Genomic DNA, 18583 nt, shown 5'->3' with positions numbered 1-18583 from the left:
CCTCTGAGGCAAATTTGTAATTTGTGATTTTGGTCTATACAAAAATAAATTCAATTTAATTAAGTTTTAAATCTTCATACATGTCATTTTAGAGCCTTTTTTGCTAATTCATTGCTGTTAAGACCCACATGAGCAGGAACCCAGCCAGACAGTTCCTATATCCACCTTATGTAGTCTTGAGAGCATTATGTGTATTTCTACCATGGGACCTTCTCTAACCGTTGGTGTTGATGCCGTCATCCCCTGACAGCTGCAGCAGAGCAAATGACAACTGATGTGGCTGCTTGTTCTACTGACTGAAAAACAGAAATGATTGCAATAATATCTGCTGAAGATATGGACAGTGAAAAAACATGAAATTCACATTTAGGCCTATCCATTATCGGGATTAGAAAAGCCAGTTGTATATATTGTCATAAACCTAACATTCTTTTTCTACATTATCATTCAGTATATGACATCTTTTTATCTGTTGCACAGCCTTAAAGCTCTGTTTGGAACCATGTCTAATCTGTGTTTAGTGGTTTCACATTTTTTACGCTATACATCCATAATCAATCGTGGACCTTTGCAGGGCCCGGTTTATCTAATATATATCTCATGGTTATTGCTTATCAGCTCCCCAGTAATACCTGCTTACATTCCCAGTGAGATTTAAAACGTTTGTAAGAGCTATTTCATTCGTTTTATTATTTTATTGTTATTTCTGTATTTTATTTGTTGACAACAGGGACCCTATACCACCCAGGCACTTATTATACGTGCAAGTCAGGACTAACGATAAAGGTGTCAGGTGATGCACCACGAAAAGACAGATTAAAATCCACTTTAACACAAATCTTGCCTAAACAATGGACTTCTTAATTGCCTGAGTACAACTCGACTGAAATGGTTCATCAGTGGCCTTTTGATGTCAATTTTATTTTTAAGAAGAAATAAGAAAACCTTCTTTGACAAATAGCCACTGCCACAACAACTTGGTCATACATATATATATATATATATCCTATTCATCAAACTATAACTCTAAACACTAAATGAGTTCTGACACTCTAAAATTGGACACAGCAACCTAGACAGTATGCTTTTCATCATGAAGAAAACATCCAACAGGTCATTGCAAATTGTGTCATGATAGAGAGACAGTGGAGCATAGTGATATGCAGAAAATATACAGAAGAGAGAATAAATACCTCTAGCAGGGGGAGTAGCCCACTAGAGGCCAGTGTAGAAAGGATAGCCTAGAGTGGAGACATGGAGAAAGGAACTAGTTGGTTGGTTTTATGAGAGCACCTGGATCAATGAATCCAGAAGGAAGCAGTAATGTAAACTGGTACAAATCTCAAAGAAGAAGAAAAAGAAGAAGAAGAAGACTGATGGAGGAGTTTGTATTTAAGATTGTACACAGGCACCCTGCTAAAGCTAATATCTGTCATTTCTTCCCGACTCTAAACAACAGATGAACTGATTGTTATTGTGAAGGGGAACATAATGATGTGTGTTAGTGAATAGTTCTTATGCTACTATATGCCTACTCTTTTGTTTGATATAAGTCTACAGAACCTTTAAAAAAAGATATATGAACAAATATTCATGTATTACTCATTTTTAACAATCCCAGTTTTCCTGCTGATGAACTTACATAAGTAACTTGATTAGTATCTTTGTAAAAATACATCCATAAAATAATATGATTTAACAGACAACCCTTCTTTTATATTTTAAAAGATACCAATTTAAATTTTCAAACATTTTAAATTTGACAGAACTATTACATTGTTTAGACATTTCAAATTTACTCACTTATTAAGTCCAAAAGATTATTTTTTTTATTTTTCCCTCCCCTATATTTTGTTGTTATTCTTATCCTAATAAATATATTTACTACAACTTTCATAATGAAGAACTGGAACATGTGGTTTAGTCAATGTAATCGGTGTATTACGTTTTCTCAATAAAGTTGAAAAAAAAAAAACAGAAGCAAAACTGAATCACAATTGACTGTGATTGGCTGAGAGGTGACCAATAGGAGGTTGACAGAAGGTGTGTGTGTGTGTGTGTGGTCGGCAGCGGTGTGTACAGTGTTGCAGAATGTTTGGGAAACTTTTCATCTCGCTGTTTCTCCTCTTTATTTTCTACAATGACCCTACTGGCGCACAGAAGAAAAAAGAGGTAACATGCCTTCAATATCATAACGCGGAGAAAGTGGACAGACTTTGGGTGAAATATTTCCAAAGTTCTCTATCGTCCGTGTCAGTCTTAAAGCTAAGCTAACAGCAACCATAAATGAGCTAACGTTAACGTGTGGTTGTGTGTGGCACTAACGTTGAGTAAATAATTAGTTTACAACTAATTTAATTTTTCTCGACACTGATACCTCATTGCTGCTAGTGGTTGTAGACGTGTTGTTACACCACACGTCTGAAATCCAGAGAGTGGAGACACTTTTTAAAGACGCACTCAACGTTAGCTAACTAACACGGCAGCAAGCAGGAGCCGTGCAGGAAGTGCAGACTGCTCCGACCAGTAGCTACTTCCTGTCTAATGCCTACAATGGTACTCCCTGTCAGATTTACACTAACATCTGCTGATTCTCTTTTTCTCAATATGATGGCTTCATTCAAGTCTGTTTTTATTATATATAAATATAAGTCACATTGATACAAGTTAGTCCTCCACTGCATAGAATATCACAATGGGAATTGTCCAGTGGTACCATACCCCATCATTTGAATATTCAGGAAGTGAAACTGTGTCAGAGAAAAGCCTCCAATAGAAAATCTGGCCAGTCTGCATCAGGAATAAGACTTAAACTTCATAGCTCTTACCAGCAATCATTCATATATTCTAAATTGTGAGGATCATCACATGATGTGGACGTGACTGTGGATCAGTGGTAGAATGGGTCGTCCTTCAATCAGAGGGCATCAAACCCCAATAGCTCCAGGTGTATGAATTTGTTATATAGTCCTGATGGACTGGTGGCACATGTATGTTAAAGCGCTTTGAGTGGTCATAGGACTAGAAAAGCGCTATACAACTACAAGTCCATTTACATTATATAGACAGATCAAACATTCTTTATCTCAGTGTAAAGCTGCGTTCACACCCCGCGCCACGTTTGGTGTGAACGGACCCAACAGTATAACACATAACAGCTTATTGTCATATGCACTGGGACAACAATGGAAGAAACATAGGTATACTAAATGAAAAGGAAATTTATTTTCCACAAAATAACCTGTGAAGATGTACAAAAGCTGTTCTCTGTCATATTGTTAAGAGTCTGTTCACATGACGTGAATAACGAGAACAAAATGAAACCACGAAGGAGCTCTACACTTATCGATTGAGAAATGCATTTGTTCTTTAATATTGAACACTGTTGGTCACTTGTGGATTGGCCAGCTCCTTTAACACATTTTAACTCTTTACATGAGTATAGTTTGTATTGCTGCATTCTTCTTATGTTGATGTGATTTAGAATTTGCAAACCAGCTTGCTTCCAAATGTTATCCGAGCGGTGAATCAACTATCTGGATTGAAATTGTATTTATTAGGAGTTTGAATGTATTTTACACGACATCTCAGTTTGTATTGTTCCGTCTTGGATGTAATGTGCACCCTGATCTAAAGTACTGTCTGAGGCTGTTAGCATCACGGTGGCTGCTAGCCTTGCTCCTCTGTTCTACTGCTTTTGCATCCATCACCAGTAGCTGTCTTTGTGTCTGTGTCCTCTGTAGACTCTGATGTCAGAGAAGGTGACTCAGATGATGGATTGGGCCTCCAAGCGTTCAGTGATCCGGATGAACGGAGAGAAGTTCCGTCGCTTTGTGAAGGCTCCTCCCAGGAACTACTCGGTGGTCATCATGTTCACGGCGCTGCAGCCACAGAGACAGTGTGGGGTCTGCAAGTAAGTAGCACGAGCATTGGGCTTTGCTGTTATTTGAATTGTTATCTGTGAATTGAAATGCATCTTTTCATTTCAGACAAGCTGATGAGGAGTTCCAGGTGCTGGCTAACTCCTGGCGTTATTCCTCTGCCTTCACTAACAAAGTCTTCTTTGCGGCTGTCGACTTTGATGAAGGATCAGACGTCTTTCAGATGGTGAGACATTTTTTGGTTCACCAAGACGGAAGTTATGCCTTTTTAGTTTTCGAACAGTTTGCCATCCATTCATTGACACCAACACAAAAGAAGCGCGTGTCATTACCAGACATTGGACCGGCTGATTCTCTCTCCACATCAGGAGAGCTAATCAGCAAAGTGAGCTGCTTTAGTGTTTGGTTGGACTTCAGACCTCCAGTCTGTGGGGGCTTGGCTTTGGAAACAAAGTGTGGACAGGAAGTGCCAGTTCTCCTCCTGGGCACTGCAGAGGTGCCCTTAAGCAAGGCACCAAACCCCCAACTGGCCATGGGCTCCATCACTCTAACATCGCACGCTGCATGTCTATGGGTCCTGTTTGACGGTATTTTCTGTGTTTGTGTTGCAGCTTAGTATGAATTCTGCTCCGACCTTCCTCCACTTCCCAGCCAAAGGGAAACCTCGTAAGACGGATACCTATGAGCTGCAGGTCAGAGGCTTTGCGGCTGAGCAGCTGGCCAGGTGGGTGGCAGACAGGACTGATGTGCAGGTAATTGCAGAACATGCTATTATGTGATCCATCATTGTGTTTGCTCTGATTTAAATAATCCAATAACCTCGTCTCTGAATTTAACAATCACACTCTCTGAAGACTCCTCTGAAGACTATAGTCGTGTTTGTCTGTTTTTCAGATCCGTGTCATTCGTCCACCCAACTATGCAGGGCCTCTCCTGCTGGGCTTCCTCCTGGCTGTGATCGGAGGACTGGCGTATTTGAGAAGACACAATTTGGAGTTTCTCTTTAACAAGAATGTCTGGGCCTTCTCTGCACTGGTAATAACAGCCAGCGCGCACGCACACACGCACACACACACACACACACACACACACACACACACACACACGCATACATCCGTGTCACCTGCGTGATTTCATCTGTATTTGCGTGGGATCCGACCCACTGGCACCGTATGCGGTTCTGTGCTGTATTTGTTGATTCTATTTAAGTCATTATGAATCACTTAGCGAACACAATATGGAGAGAGCAGAGGAGGGTACGCCAAAGAGTAACATGTAGAAGTGCCGGTGCTGCTACAGGTGAGTATCAACCCACTTCAAATACTGACCTTTCTAAGTACCTGGTTTAAGAAGGGTAACAGTAGCGAGTACACAAGGCCTGAAGTTAAAACAAAAAAGATGAGTCAACAGAATGTCATGTTTCTGGATTGAAAGATCACTTTAGTGTTAAAGTAAAGTCTCTCGGCTCAGTTTCTATGAATGAATACACCCTGATGATTATGTCTGTCTTGTTTTTTGTCTGTTTCAGTGCTTTGTTCTGATCATGACTTCAGGCCAGATGTGGAACCACATCAGAGGACCACCTTATGCACACAAGAACCCCAGCACCGGTCAAGTGGTAAGACAGAAACACACTATTCACATTCTATCTGCATTAGTGATATGTGATATATGGTGATATGTGAACTGTGTGTGTGTGTGTGTGTGTGTGTGTGCGTGTGCGTGTGCGTGTGTGTGTGTGTGTGTGTGTGTGTGTGTTTTCAGAGCTACATCCACGGCAGCAGTCAGGCCCAGTTTGTGGCTGAGACGCACATCGTCCTCCTCTTCAGTATCCTTCAAACTCACTAATAGGTGGGACCGGATCCGGACCCAGACGTATAACTGATGGATAATTGAGAATTATACATTTTGGCGGAGCGCTTCTATTTTAACCTGCACAGCTTTTCTAGCCTTTACGGCACTTGGTAGTCCAGGAAACACACCGACCAATTACATGCATTGTAAATCATCTCACGTGACGCTACTCAGCCAATCGAATATCTGTATTCTGAAACGCATCGTGAGCCGAGTGAGATTTCCACACAGACGGGAGAGATGGGGAGAGATGGGGAGAGCAGTGGGAGAAGCAGTTTAACATGGCGCGCGCTAAAAAGAGAAGTGGACCACGAAAACAGAGCTTTTAGCAAAGAATGGACGGACTAGTATTTGTTCATTCTTCCTGCTGGCGCTACTAAACCACTCCGTCTCATATGTTCAGATACCGTGGTCATTATTAAAAGCACCGATGTGAAACGCCACTACGAGACCAAACATACACCTTTAGACCAAACACTCCAGTCTGAACTGAGGGCAAGATGTGTAGATGTAGATGGAGCTTGAAATAAGAGAACATTTATTTATGTATTCTATGTATTGTTTATAATCCACCCAGTTAAATTTGAAAACTGAGAAAAATAATTGTTAAAATATAAATGTGTACTTTCTTTATTTGATTTGACAGTTGTTGACTCCACAGAGACGTTGTTACTACTATAGGCTTATTTAAAACTAAATAGCACAAGTTAGATATTATTGTAATGTTCCGGACCTTTGCACGAGGAGATTTTCTCAATCTGGACCGTTTGAATTGACGACCCCTGATCTAAACTAACCCAGGGTGTCGGCTCTGATCCGGTTGCATTGTTCTGTAGACTGAGTGAACGTTGGGCATCGCATGCATTCGTTGTCTAAACCTTGACCCTCCGGTCAGATGCTGCTGTTACCATGGGAATGGTGCTGCTGTGTGAGGCCGCTACCTCTGACATCGACATTGGAAAGAGGAAGAGTATGTGCACACAGACACCGATTGTTCCTATTTTCCTCGGCTCCTCTACATCAATGTTTAAATGTCTCATGTGTTTACTGGAACAGCTTGGGCTCCAACAGGCCATTATATGAAGCAGCAGATAAACAGAAAACACTCAAAATGTTGTGAACGAAAGTATGACTGGGCGCCTTCTGAATTCAAGTTTCTCACCTTCACCCAACTAAGACCTTCTGAACTCATCTTAAAACACACAGAAACTATGTAAAACTGTTTTCACTGCTCGCTGTCAACAATCACTCTGGTTTGGTCTAAATAAAGCCTTCATTTACCGAGTTGGATGAGAATATGTTGTTAGTATAAAAGCAGCCTTCCCGTCTCCATGTGGGGAAATTACCGGGAAATAGTATTTCTGTAGCTCATGGTACTTTTAGGAGGTTTTGGTAAACCTACCCATTAATGATGAGAAGGTTTGACTGAATGGAAGTAGACCAGTACATCTTTGGCTTTTGTAGTGACTTCTGACAGTTTATCACTAATGTTGAAAAGAAAAGTAGATCTAATAATGAGCTGAGGACCTTGCTGAATATGAATAGACAACCATGCATGTCCATTCATCAACACAATCACAGGAATGTACTATATAGGAATGTACTATATATGTAGCAAAACTGACTGTGTGTGTGTGTGTGTGTGTCAGTTATGTGTGTAGCAGGTATTGGTCTGGTGATGCTGTTCTTCAGTTGGCTGCTGTCCGTCTTCAGAGCAAAGTACCATGGATACCCATACAGGTAGGGACAGAGAGACCTGCTGCCGTCGGCTGATGTAATGGCTGCTCCGTTGACTTAACGTCCTCTTGTCTTTGCTGCAGCTTCCTGATGAGTTAATGCTGACCAGCATCCTCCAACGTCACAGCAAGTGTGAACAGGAAGCTCCTCCCCCAATGGGCTGTCAGCCAGCAGGGTGCAGCCCACGGCAACGCCACATTTCTCTTTGCTTCGTCTTCTAATCTGTTGAGCCAAACGTGTGTCAGCGCGCACACACACACACACACACACACACACACACACACACACACACACACACACACACACACACACACACACACACACACACACACACACACACACACACACACTGTGCCTTCTGTTACAAAGACTCAGAAAGCAATTCAATTGCAACAACAGAGCCATCACCAGTGTGCATTCTAAACTGTCTTGTGCCAAAAGGTGTTTTCTACATTAGAACTTTGGAATGTTTTTTCTAGTCCAGCTGCAACTGGACACACATTTCAGTGTGTACCCTTCTGTGTGAGGCGGAGACGGGCTCTGTTCTGTTTGTTTGTGGGTGGCTGAAGTTAAACTAGGATATGATATTCATAGTGTAGCGAACTGTATTTCAGTCATCCAGGGTTTCATCTTGGTAACATCTTATACGGGTCTTGTAATATCCTAACGAAGTTTTCTGGAAAGAACATGTTATGGCACTAAATGTAGGGAAAATATATATAAACGGTACACAAAATCATTATCCACTCATTTATTGAAGTTTTTAAGAATAAACCAATCTAATTAGGTCCCCTATAAGTAAAGGAGATCAAGTTCTGTGGAGCTTAGAAGCAATTGTTGATTGACACAATTAAGCATGTGTCTATTACTGGAAACTTTATTCTCCATTCTGTGATTATACAAGCACATGGACAGTCAATTGAACACTGTCCATTTCCCCATGAATGAGTACCACATTCTCTAATTGTTTCTTGGGCCCTTTCTAAGTATTTACAGTTGTGTTTTTGTTCCTTTCTTGGCAGTGATTGGCTAGTTGCATCACTGGAGCGTGATACCTGTGAGGTAAACAAAAAAAAAATACAAATATAGGATAAGAGTTCTATTTTCCACTTGGAAGCAGTAAAACTAATCAAAGCAGCTTGGAGTCAATGAGTATATAAAAACTTGAAAGAAAGAAACTTCCGATCACCAGGCTCACTAATCAGTTGCCTACTCCGGTGCTGACGTGCAGACGTTGTGTCCTGTAGAGGGCTCTCAGTTCATCTAAGGGGGTAAAGTGGCTTGAATATTCTCAATTGTGAGAAAAGCAACTGTTGTGCGTGCACATGGTCGGTTTAACTGTTCAGTGAGTCCTGGGGCTAGAATGAGCTGATTAGTACCGGTTAGCTCCCGTTGCTCGTGACTGTCTCTGCACTGTGATCCTGAATGAGCTGTGTGGTGATGTCATTAAACATGAAATGTCATGAAGTACCAGTGAAGGTGTTAATCTACTTTGAAAAGAAATCTAACATTTCCCACCTTTGCATTGCTTTGTCAGAATACTGTATCCATCCGTGTACGTACATGAAGAACTTGTTTCCAGACAGCCAATTAAATGGGTTTAAACCATATTTGATGTCTGTCTGCTACACAACACAAGAGACAACAACCATATTAGCTTCCCTGCCTAAATCTCCTTCTCGTCTAACTTACCAACCTGTGTTGTTGAACGAGCCGCCACACAGGATGAGAGCTAATCGCTCCGCTGCAGCTCATTAAGAGCATGAAACCGGCCCGTAAATATAGGGGCATGTTGCTGCTTTGCTTGGTTGGTCCTCCATCTTATTGGCTGGTTTGCAACAGTCAGCTTCCTACTATTGGTGTGTGTGTGCTCCTGTCTACCATCAAGGAGCAGTGCCCCACTATGCTCATGGTACCTGTAGTATTTAGACCAATTTACCAAACCAAAGGTACATAAAGATTGATTTCATGCTCACGAAATAGAAATACTTCTAAGCAACACTCGTAACATAATATACATGCTGTCCTCTCATCACGGAGTCCTTTGCTCCTGTGTTGATTAACACTGAGGTCATCTTTTAAAGAAAAGATGTTCTCTGCTCCTCTGTGCCGTACACTGCTGAGCCACTTCAGTGTCTCCTGAGTCAGTCTGATGACATGTCTTATGTATGGAATATTGATTCACTGTCAAATTATTTGAATAAATCTTAAGGCAAGTTTATTTGTATCGCACATTTCAACAACGAGGCAATTCAAAGTGCTTCACATAAAAGCATCAAAACATGAGGCAAAAGAAAAGGAGATTTAAGAACATTGATTGAAACATTAAAAAGCTATGTAAGAAATAAAATACAGTAGTAAAATGCAAAAATGTATTAATATCCTTGAATGCGGTTCAATTAAAGGCAGCAGCAAACAGAAAAGTCTTCAATCTTATCAAATACTAGTCAGTGGAGCGATGGGCATTTCATGAAGTTTACCAGACGCCCCAATGCAATTTCCAAATGAGAAATTGCAATTTGTAGAAACAACTGATGAATGAAGAATTTAAAAAAAATTAGTTTAAAAGAAAAAATCAGATCACCTCTGCTGTAATTAAAGGGACGGTGTGTAGCTATTGGTGGTGTGTCTCAGTGAGGTTACAGAGAGCAGTATGGGGTCAGATCAGTCTCAATAATCGCAAATGCACACAGATAGACTCACAAATGCAAACAGAAAGATTCACAAATGCAAACAGAACAATTCACAAATATATTCGATTTACAAATGCACACAGAAGGATTTACAAATATATTCGATTTACAAATGCACGCAGAACAATTCACAAATACATTCCAATGCACAAATAAATAAATTACGATTTATATAAATGTAAAAAAAAAAATCACAAATATATTTCTGCATTTGTATGTATTTGTGTGTGGATTTGTATGTATTTGTGTGTGGATTTGTATGTATTTGTGTGTGGATCGCACTGCATTCATTTGCAAATCGCTTCACATTCGTGTACGGATTTATGAGACTGTTCTGCCGTCGCTGGATTCACAAATGCGTTTTTTTCAACATAGACCTGTCTGTAGCCAATCAGATGTCAGCCTCATTTTCAACCAATCACATGAGCGCAGCTTCATACATATTCATACATATTGTAGCCGTCTGTGTTCACCCAGAGCTCTACGATACCTCATATCAGTAGAGACCGGACCAAACTATGTGTGTGTAAACCATATGGTACAAACAATGAGGCCACTAGGCTGCTAGCGTAATGCTGCGGTTCACACCAAACACGATTCGCGCCGCGTTAATCGCGCCGCCGTTCTCGCCGGGGGACTATTTGTGTTCATTCGCGTGAATCGGTGAATCGCGCTGGACACGCCGGTGAGGGAGCGCGGCATAGTCCGGAGGAGCTCCGTGGAGCTCCGTGGATTTCATCGAACTGTATTCACTGTGTCTAGCAAGCCACACGTCGGCTGTTTACCATAGCTGTATGAACACAACATAAACTGATTTGGCTATGATTTAACGGCAATAAACCAACAAAAAGGAACTCCGAAATAACATTTATACACATAGTTTGGTCCGGTCTCTACTGATATGAGGAATACAGAATACAGTTCGATGAAATCCACGGAGCTCCTCCGGACTATGTTATGAACCAGACATGACGGCGTTTGGTTCCCCGTGATATCTGGGACTTCCACAACACATACTAAGCAGAAATAGAGGTTATTTTTTCCACAGTTGACGGCGGACAGTTGAACGGCTATCAGGGCGATAAGCCGCGCTCCCTCACCGGCGTGTTCAGCGCGATTCACCGATTCACGCGAATGAACACAAATAGTCCCCCGGCGAGAACGGCGGCGCGATTAACGCGGCGCGAATCGTGTTTGGTGTGAACCGCAGCATTACGCTAGCAGCCTAGTGGCCTCATTGTTTGTACCATATGGTTTACACACACATAGTTTGGTCCGGTCTCTACTGATATGAGGTATCGTAGAGCTCTGGGTGAACACAGACGGCTACAATATGTATGAATATGTATGAAGCTGCGCTCATGTGATTGGTTGAAAATGAGGCTGACATCTGATTGGCTACAGACAGGTCTATGTTGAAAAAAACGCATTTGTGAATCCAGCGACGGCAGAACAGTCTCATAAATCCGTACACGAATGTGAAGCGATTTGCAAATGAATGCAGTGCGATCCACACACAAATACATACAAATCCACACACAAATACATACAAATCCACACACAAATACATACAAATGCAGAAATATATTTGTGATTTTTTTTTTACATTTATATAAATCGTAATTTATTTATTTGTGCATTGGAATGTATTTGTGAATTGTTCTGCGTGCATTTGTAAATCGAATATATTTGTAAATCCTTCTGTGTGCATTTGTAAATCGAATATATTTGTGAATTGTTCTGTTTGCATTTGTGAATCTTTCTGTTTGCATTTGTGAGTCTATCTGTGTGCATTTGCGATTATTGAGACTGATCTGACCCCATAGAGCAGAGCTCTGAAGAGAACCTGCTCCCTGTGGAGACATGAAGGACCTTAGTTTCTGGTGATTATACACTAATGGAAACATAGTTATGAATATTATAGTCCATTCCCCAACATGCTCCACACTGGCCCTTTAAGTTGTTTTGGGATGTATTAAGTAACTTAACAGTAATTCATTTTTGACATGCACTTTGTATAATTAACCATTTTTCACCTGTAGTAGGTCTGCAGTGAACTGTTGTGTTAAAATGGAATTGGAGCAGATGGAAAGTTAACTATTCACACTTCCTGATGTTAAAAGTGATTGTTGCCCATTTTTAAGAATGGCCCTGATTCATTAGGATCGTAATCAGAAGTATACACCTTTTTCTGTTGTGCTTTAAATGCCTGTGGTTGCTCTCTGAGGTTGTCCCAGGAGAGAATATTTGATCCGAGATGATTTTTTCTAATATTAAAGTCCCTTAACTTTCTCTTAGTGGGGATCTCTTCCTCTTTCTTGCAATTTTTTGGTGAGACATTAAAGGTAATTTGTTATCTATGATTTCTAAAATATCTACGATGTCAGTGATCTGATGGTTTCCTCTCAGTGGTGACAGCAGAATGTCTGCTCAACTGTATCCGTGAGTGTGTGATGAATATTCTACAGATGAAATGCGAGTTCACCTGAGACAGGCAGCAGGTGAAGAAGTGTCTCCCCCCTTTCTTTTGGAGAATCTTTAGATGAGACTCAAATGTGGTTCCTGGATGTGACATGTGTTTTAGTGTTTGTCCTGTAGTGGGCAGTCAAGTTCCTTGAGCCACTGCTACCTAATAAACAGACGAAGAAGACGCAACCCGGAATCTGTGACAAGATGGCGGAATATGAAAACACCAACGATGTTTCAGCCGCGGAACCTTCTAAACTATCTGACCTGCTTGAACGTGGGTGGAAGATATTTGAGGAGGTAGACAGTACAAACGAACCCCTCGCCTCTACCAGTATCCAGGTCCGAGTTAAGCGCGGTATCGGTATGCTGGAAGAAGCGTCCAGAATGGTGGCCCTGCTCGACCTGTTCAGCCGCAATGAAGAGCTCGAGGAGATAGCCACGGCTGACCTGAAGTACCTGCTGCTGCCCGCTCTGTGTGGAGCCCTGACCATGAAGCAGACCGGCCGAGACAAGCGACTAAAGATAGTCCAGACAGCCCGGGCTTACTTCATGGATTTCTTGAAGAGATGTAAAGAGTATGACATATCACACTTTGAACTGCCGCATGTGACCAATGAAAACGCAAGTCCTGACGAATCGTCTACAGCCAAGGCAACGGTAAGTGACAAGTGATGTGTGTTGGGTAACGTTACCGTTCGATCACCTGCCGGGGATACTGGTTTGCTACGTTTTTGTGCATAATGTGTCGAAACGTAGAATCAGCATAGTGTTACGGGTATGTTAGAATGAACCATTGTAGAAGAAGCAGTAGCTGTTTGCATGTTGTTAGTTGTAGGCAGAACTGTTAAGTCACCAACGGCATCATCAGCACCACCATTAGCAGCATCATCACCAATGGCATCATCCGCACCAGCGGCATTATCGGCACCACCAGCAGCAGCATTATCATCATCACCAACGGCATCATCAGCACCAGCGGCATTATCGGCACCACCAGCAGCAGCATTATCATCATCACCAACGGCATCATCAGCACCAGCGGCATTATCAGCACCACCAGCAGCATCATCACCAACGGCATCATCAGCACCACCAGCAGCATCATCAACGGCATCATCATCACCAACGGCATTATCAGCACCACCAGCAGCATCATCAACGGCATCATCATCACCAACGGCATTATCGGCACCACCAGCAGCATCACCAACGGCAGCATCATCACCAATAGCATCAGTAGGCGAGATCAGTGTTGCCAGATCAGGTCTACATTTTCATGCCCTACTACTAATTAATAATTGAATAAAAAACAGCCCAATTCAATAATCAGTCTAATAATCAGAAAACCAGTGTAGAACTGTAAAACAAACAGGATATCAATTAAAATCATCTAATAACCAAAGATAATGAAATAAATAGGCTGTGCAACCCACAAAGACTGCACTCAAACAACTGAAAACCTAAATCATGAAAAGCCCCAAAATGCAACCTGCTTAAAAGTTGTGACATATGGAGGACCAAAACCGCTTTAATAAATTGATATGGCATTAAATGAACCAAAAATGATATTAAACGGAGGCATTAACTTATTGATAAAATGTCACATATATTTATGTATTAGGAAACATGAAAGAAAATTCATAAATAAAGATGTTTGGAAAAATAAATAAGGAGAAAAAGGGAAAAGAATATAATATAAGAGTGCACAACCAGAAGGCTGGAAAGGAGCTGTTGTCCTGGGTGATATCCTGTCTCATCTTTTATCTGCGTCACTCTAGACGATGCTCTTTCAACATGAACATTTGATATTGTCCGGGTGAGCAATCTGATGTCGCCCAGTGCTGAATCCTGAGAACACGGCTTTCCTCCAGCAGCTTTGAACGCTTCAATGGCTGATCACTTGAGGAGCCTGCTGATGCTATCGGTGGTCTTGTAGGTATTCTTATAGTCGCTCTGGAACATTCTCTAAAGGAAGTCCCCTTTCAAACACAACTTCGTCTGTATTTATAATGCTCCATTATCAGACAGAAGTCTGAGATCTACGTGTTCATGTGCGCATGCTGCCGCCTCACGTATCCTGCCTGTTAGTGGTGTATGTAGTCACAAATGAACGTGAGTCGTATGGGACACAATGCGGGGGTTAAAAATCAAATGTATAAACCAGCATCACACACATATGACTTGTATACATCAGCAAATAACAAGGATTGCTAACATTATGCTATGTAAGCTATTGTTATGGTAAAGGGTAACATTTAACTAATGCCTAAAACAAGTTGGCTAATGTTGGCTGATACATTAGCAACTGTGTGTCAGTAATAGACACAGAGGTGAAATCTAGAGGCTGAATAATGAAAAATAATCCATATATATTTATTATGAGATTAAAAATAAAAGTACGGCGTTGAGCAGGAGCCCCCCTCCCCATAATACCCTCATCCATAACCTGCTTACCATCGAGTGATCTTTGAGAATATGTGCTGACTATGCTGTCATTCCTCACTGCCTTCATATCAAAACACTTTTATTGTGAAGGTCATGCAGGAAGTGTTCAGTTCATATCAACAGCAGCTTTACACCTAACCCCACCTGACTGAGCAGAGCCCAACAGGAAGGAGAGGGCAGTGCTGTTTGAGTGGTAACAGTGGGAATAGTACCGAGAGTGTGGCTTCTAATAAGTGAGTCTACTAAAGTGTCACTAGCGGCAGAGTTTGCTAATGAATCTGGTGATACTCTTCTTGTTTCAGCCTAAACCCTGCCCATCAGACCTGGTTTCCATGGCAGCACAGAGACAAGCTAAGATCGAGCGGTACCGCCAGAGGAAGGAGCTGGAAGCCAGACTGTCGGATGTACGGAGTGCTGTGGACAGCGGACAGGCCGACGATGAAGTCAGCAGAGATTTCTACAATCTGAATGTCCGGAGATGGGTCACTGTGTGTCTGGAGGAAATAGAGAGCATTGACCAGGAGGTGGAGATACTCCAGAATATGGATGGGCTGAAGCAGGGTGCCGCCAAGCAGCCAGTTCAGCCAGCCAGGCCTCCCATGAAACCCTTCATTCTCACCAAGGACGCTGTTCAGGTAACACTTTGGGTGGGAGACAGGCCAGCTAGTACTGGACCAGCCAAGGGAGGCAATACATTGACAAAACCAGCAGGAAGAGCTGGTTTTGTCTGCTGGTGATTGCAGAAGTAGCACATCGAGTAGAGAGGGACTGATCAATCGGCCAACATGTATAAACCGATATTGGCTTAATGTTGATAAATCACTTTTATCTCTGCAGCCGTTGACCTAAAAGAATAATCACTGACTGTCAGCAAAGAGGTTTCCTTAACCTGCTGTGCAACAATGTGTGACAGAATGTGTTTGTTTCATCCACAGGCTCGAGTGTTCGGGGCTGGTTACCCCAGCCTCCCCACCATGACAGTAGACGACTGGTATGAACAGCACAGGAAACGAGGAGCTATGCCTGACCAGGGGATTCCCAGCAAGGTGGGTGTGGAGGAGGACACCGACCCAAAAGAGAGGGAAGAAGCAGACAAAGAGAAGAAGGCCGACGATGATGACGAGGAGTCTCTGCTGAAAGCCAGAAACTGGGAGGACTGGAAAGACACTCATCGCAGAGGTTATGGAAACCGCCACAACATGGGCTAGTCTTCATTTCTATTCTGATCAGTCCAGGAAGTGGACGGACACTCCTCACATTTCTGATCCTTAAAAACTGTTGTATGAGAAGGTCACCAAACCAAGAAACACACCACAGCATTGCCAAACAAACCTGTTTAGTTAAGTGACATTACAACTGATTTACTCATGTCCCTGTTAAGTCTTTTACAAGGTTGGGTTCAACAGTCCTTTGTGATGTCATGCTTTTCACTTAGTCTTAATAGAAATCTTCCACATGGAAGCCAGCCATGATGCCAATGTTTCTGCTTTGTCGTGTGTTTTCCCCTAATACTGTCATCGGGAAATAAAGAGACTGAACAAACCACGTAGTGAGAACAATCAGTGTGCAGAAACTGGTAACAATCTGTTTATATCCTATCTATTGCTTTTCTAACGAGCTACTAGCTAACGGTAACATGCGTTATTTTGTGGTGTGTGGAGTTAGCTAGTCGCCCCGAAGTTCACTTGACTGGATACATTTTAGTTACCAAAGATAAGTCTTTAATAATAAATATTTTTACAATTGCTAGAAAGGTTTGTTTTTAAACAATTGGTCGGTTTCTTTACATCTGTGGTAATGTATTCACATCAGGTTCTCAGAAACATTCCTTTATTAGAGAAATCAATGGCGCAATCCCAACGTCCCCCTTACGGACTCACAGACTTTGAAGCGCGCTCCCGCGAAGTCCGTGAGGGTTTAGGGATGTCCTACTGTCAAATCATCGAGTGTTTGAGGCTCTCTCCCAGACATTTTGAGCCCTTTATGAACCCTTTCATAAAGCATGGTATGCTGACTTAGCCTAAGGGAATTACCCACAAATCATTGCAATGTGACGTTAAACACGGGGTAACCAGTGGACGCATGGAAACGTAAAAAAAAGGTAAACAAAGGACGGCTCACGTGTGTTCAGCCTGGAGTATTACATTTACACAGAAACATTAAGGGTTAAAGATGGATATATTAGATTTTGTCATTGAAGCTGACAAAAACGAGTAAATAGATTATATGAAATTACTTCTCATCTTGTGAGTAAAGATCCTGGAAGACGTTCAAATCAGGGAGTACAAAGTATAAAATGAATACACACAATTATACATCATATTTGTTGTCGTTTTCATGGTAACGTGATATGTTGCAGTAAAGTGCTGTCCCATTCCACCATCTCAAGCCCTCACAGTCTCTCACACTCAACCACTCACCAGGTGACGTCAGTAAGTCTTTGAGGGTTCAGGGTTTGAGGGTTTAGGGGGGACATTGGGATTTGGCCAATGACCCGAAGATCAACAGGGATTCTAAAAGATCATCTATTTTAGTTAAAGTTTATAGGGAACTTTTAACTGCTTATGAAACTGTCTCAATTCAATACTGATGGCTCTGTATGACATAAGTAAACGATACCATCAGCAAGAAGATTGTCCATTTCTATATAGTTATTCTTAATGCTTGTTATCGGTACCAGCAGGGCCTCCACAGCAACCGGCCCATCCCAGACTGACCCATATCTGGCTTTGCTGTAGCCTGCAGTCCAACACTCCAGCGGGAGGAGGAGAGCTCAGTACCTCCTCCTCCTCCAGGAGCAGAGCTTCTCTCTGGGAGCCAACACTTACTCCATGCTGCTGGAGGCCCAGAACGTATTACTGGACCCACTGGAGGGAAGGGAGGCACAGGTGAACCAGAACCAGGACTGAGAGGAGCAGACTGTCGGACCATGTTGCAGTAAAATGAGCCTAAAGGGAATTTGGTTCTCTGTAACACAGGACCGCTAACAGTTTGCATGGTATTTTGCATTTTGGGCTCTCTTTTTATCAAATGTATGTACATTGAGCCATGAGATAAGGTTCAGTCTGTCCAGTTCATCCCAAAGGTGTGGGCTGTGGATGAGGTGTGGGCTGTGGGTCAGTCAAGTTCTACATAGAACTGGAGAGCATTTCCTCAAGGAGCTGTTTTTGGACATGGAAGTATTGGCATGTTCTAACAGAAAAGGGACGAACACAAACTGGAAGCTCACACTTGTTACGTAATTGAGAATTGGCGTTTGCATATTATTAGATATGACGCTATTAGTCATTAGGCTACAAGTTATTCTAAAAGGAACAAACTAGTCAAACCCGTTTGCTCGATTTTCATATGCTCATAAAAGCTCTTTCTTTCAGCCACGTTTCTATTTACATATCTGTGGCTTATTATATGAAAATATGACTAATGTTGACGTAACCTTGGTCCGTTACATGTTTGGAACAGGTTAGATTAATATTGTAACCGGAAGTTCCTACACACTATTTG

General features: G+C 42.0%; 2 protein-coding genes across 2 annotated transcripts; both read left to right on the top strand.

The window, feature by feature from the left end:
- The first annotated feature begins 2044 nt into the window (after positions 1-2044).
- magt1 (magnesium transporter 1) lies at positions 2045-9082 on the top strand. The gene is made up of 10 exons (XM_079167009.1): positions 2045-2172; positions 3744-3913; positions 3990-4107; positions 4493-4633; positions 4776-4916; positions 5410-5499; positions 5646-5709; positions 6631-6705; positions 7385-7475; positions 7556-9082. The coding sequence occupies exons 1-10, from the start codon at positions 2092-2094 to the stop codon at positions 7569-7571; spliced, it is 987 nt and encodes a 328-aa protein (XP_079023135.1). The 5' UTR covers positions 2045-2091; the 3' UTR covers positions 7572-9082.
- Positions 9083-12836: 3754 nt separating this feature from the next.
- Positions 12837-16791, top strand: igbp1 (immunoglobulin (CD79A) binding protein 1). Its single transcript, XM_079167630.1, has 3 exons — positions 12837-13291; positions 15382-15714; positions 16015-16791. The coding sequence occupies exons 1-3, from the start codon at positions 12839-12841 to the stop codon at positions 16285-16287; spliced, it is 1059 nt and encodes a 352-aa protein (XP_079023756.1). The 5' UTR covers positions 12837-12838; the 3' UTR covers positions 16288-16791.
- The last annotated feature ends 1792 nt before the right edge of the window (positions 16792-18583 follow it).

This window comes from Pholis gunnellus (assembly GCF_910591455.1).
Source record: "Pholis gunnellus genome assembly, chromosome: 10".
In the NCBI taxonomy this organism is placed as follows: domain Eukaryota; kingdom Metazoa; phylum Chordata; class Actinopteri; order Perciformes; family Pholidae; genus Pholis; species Pholis gunnellus.
This window is presented reverse-complemented; position numbering and strand designations above follow the sequence as displayed.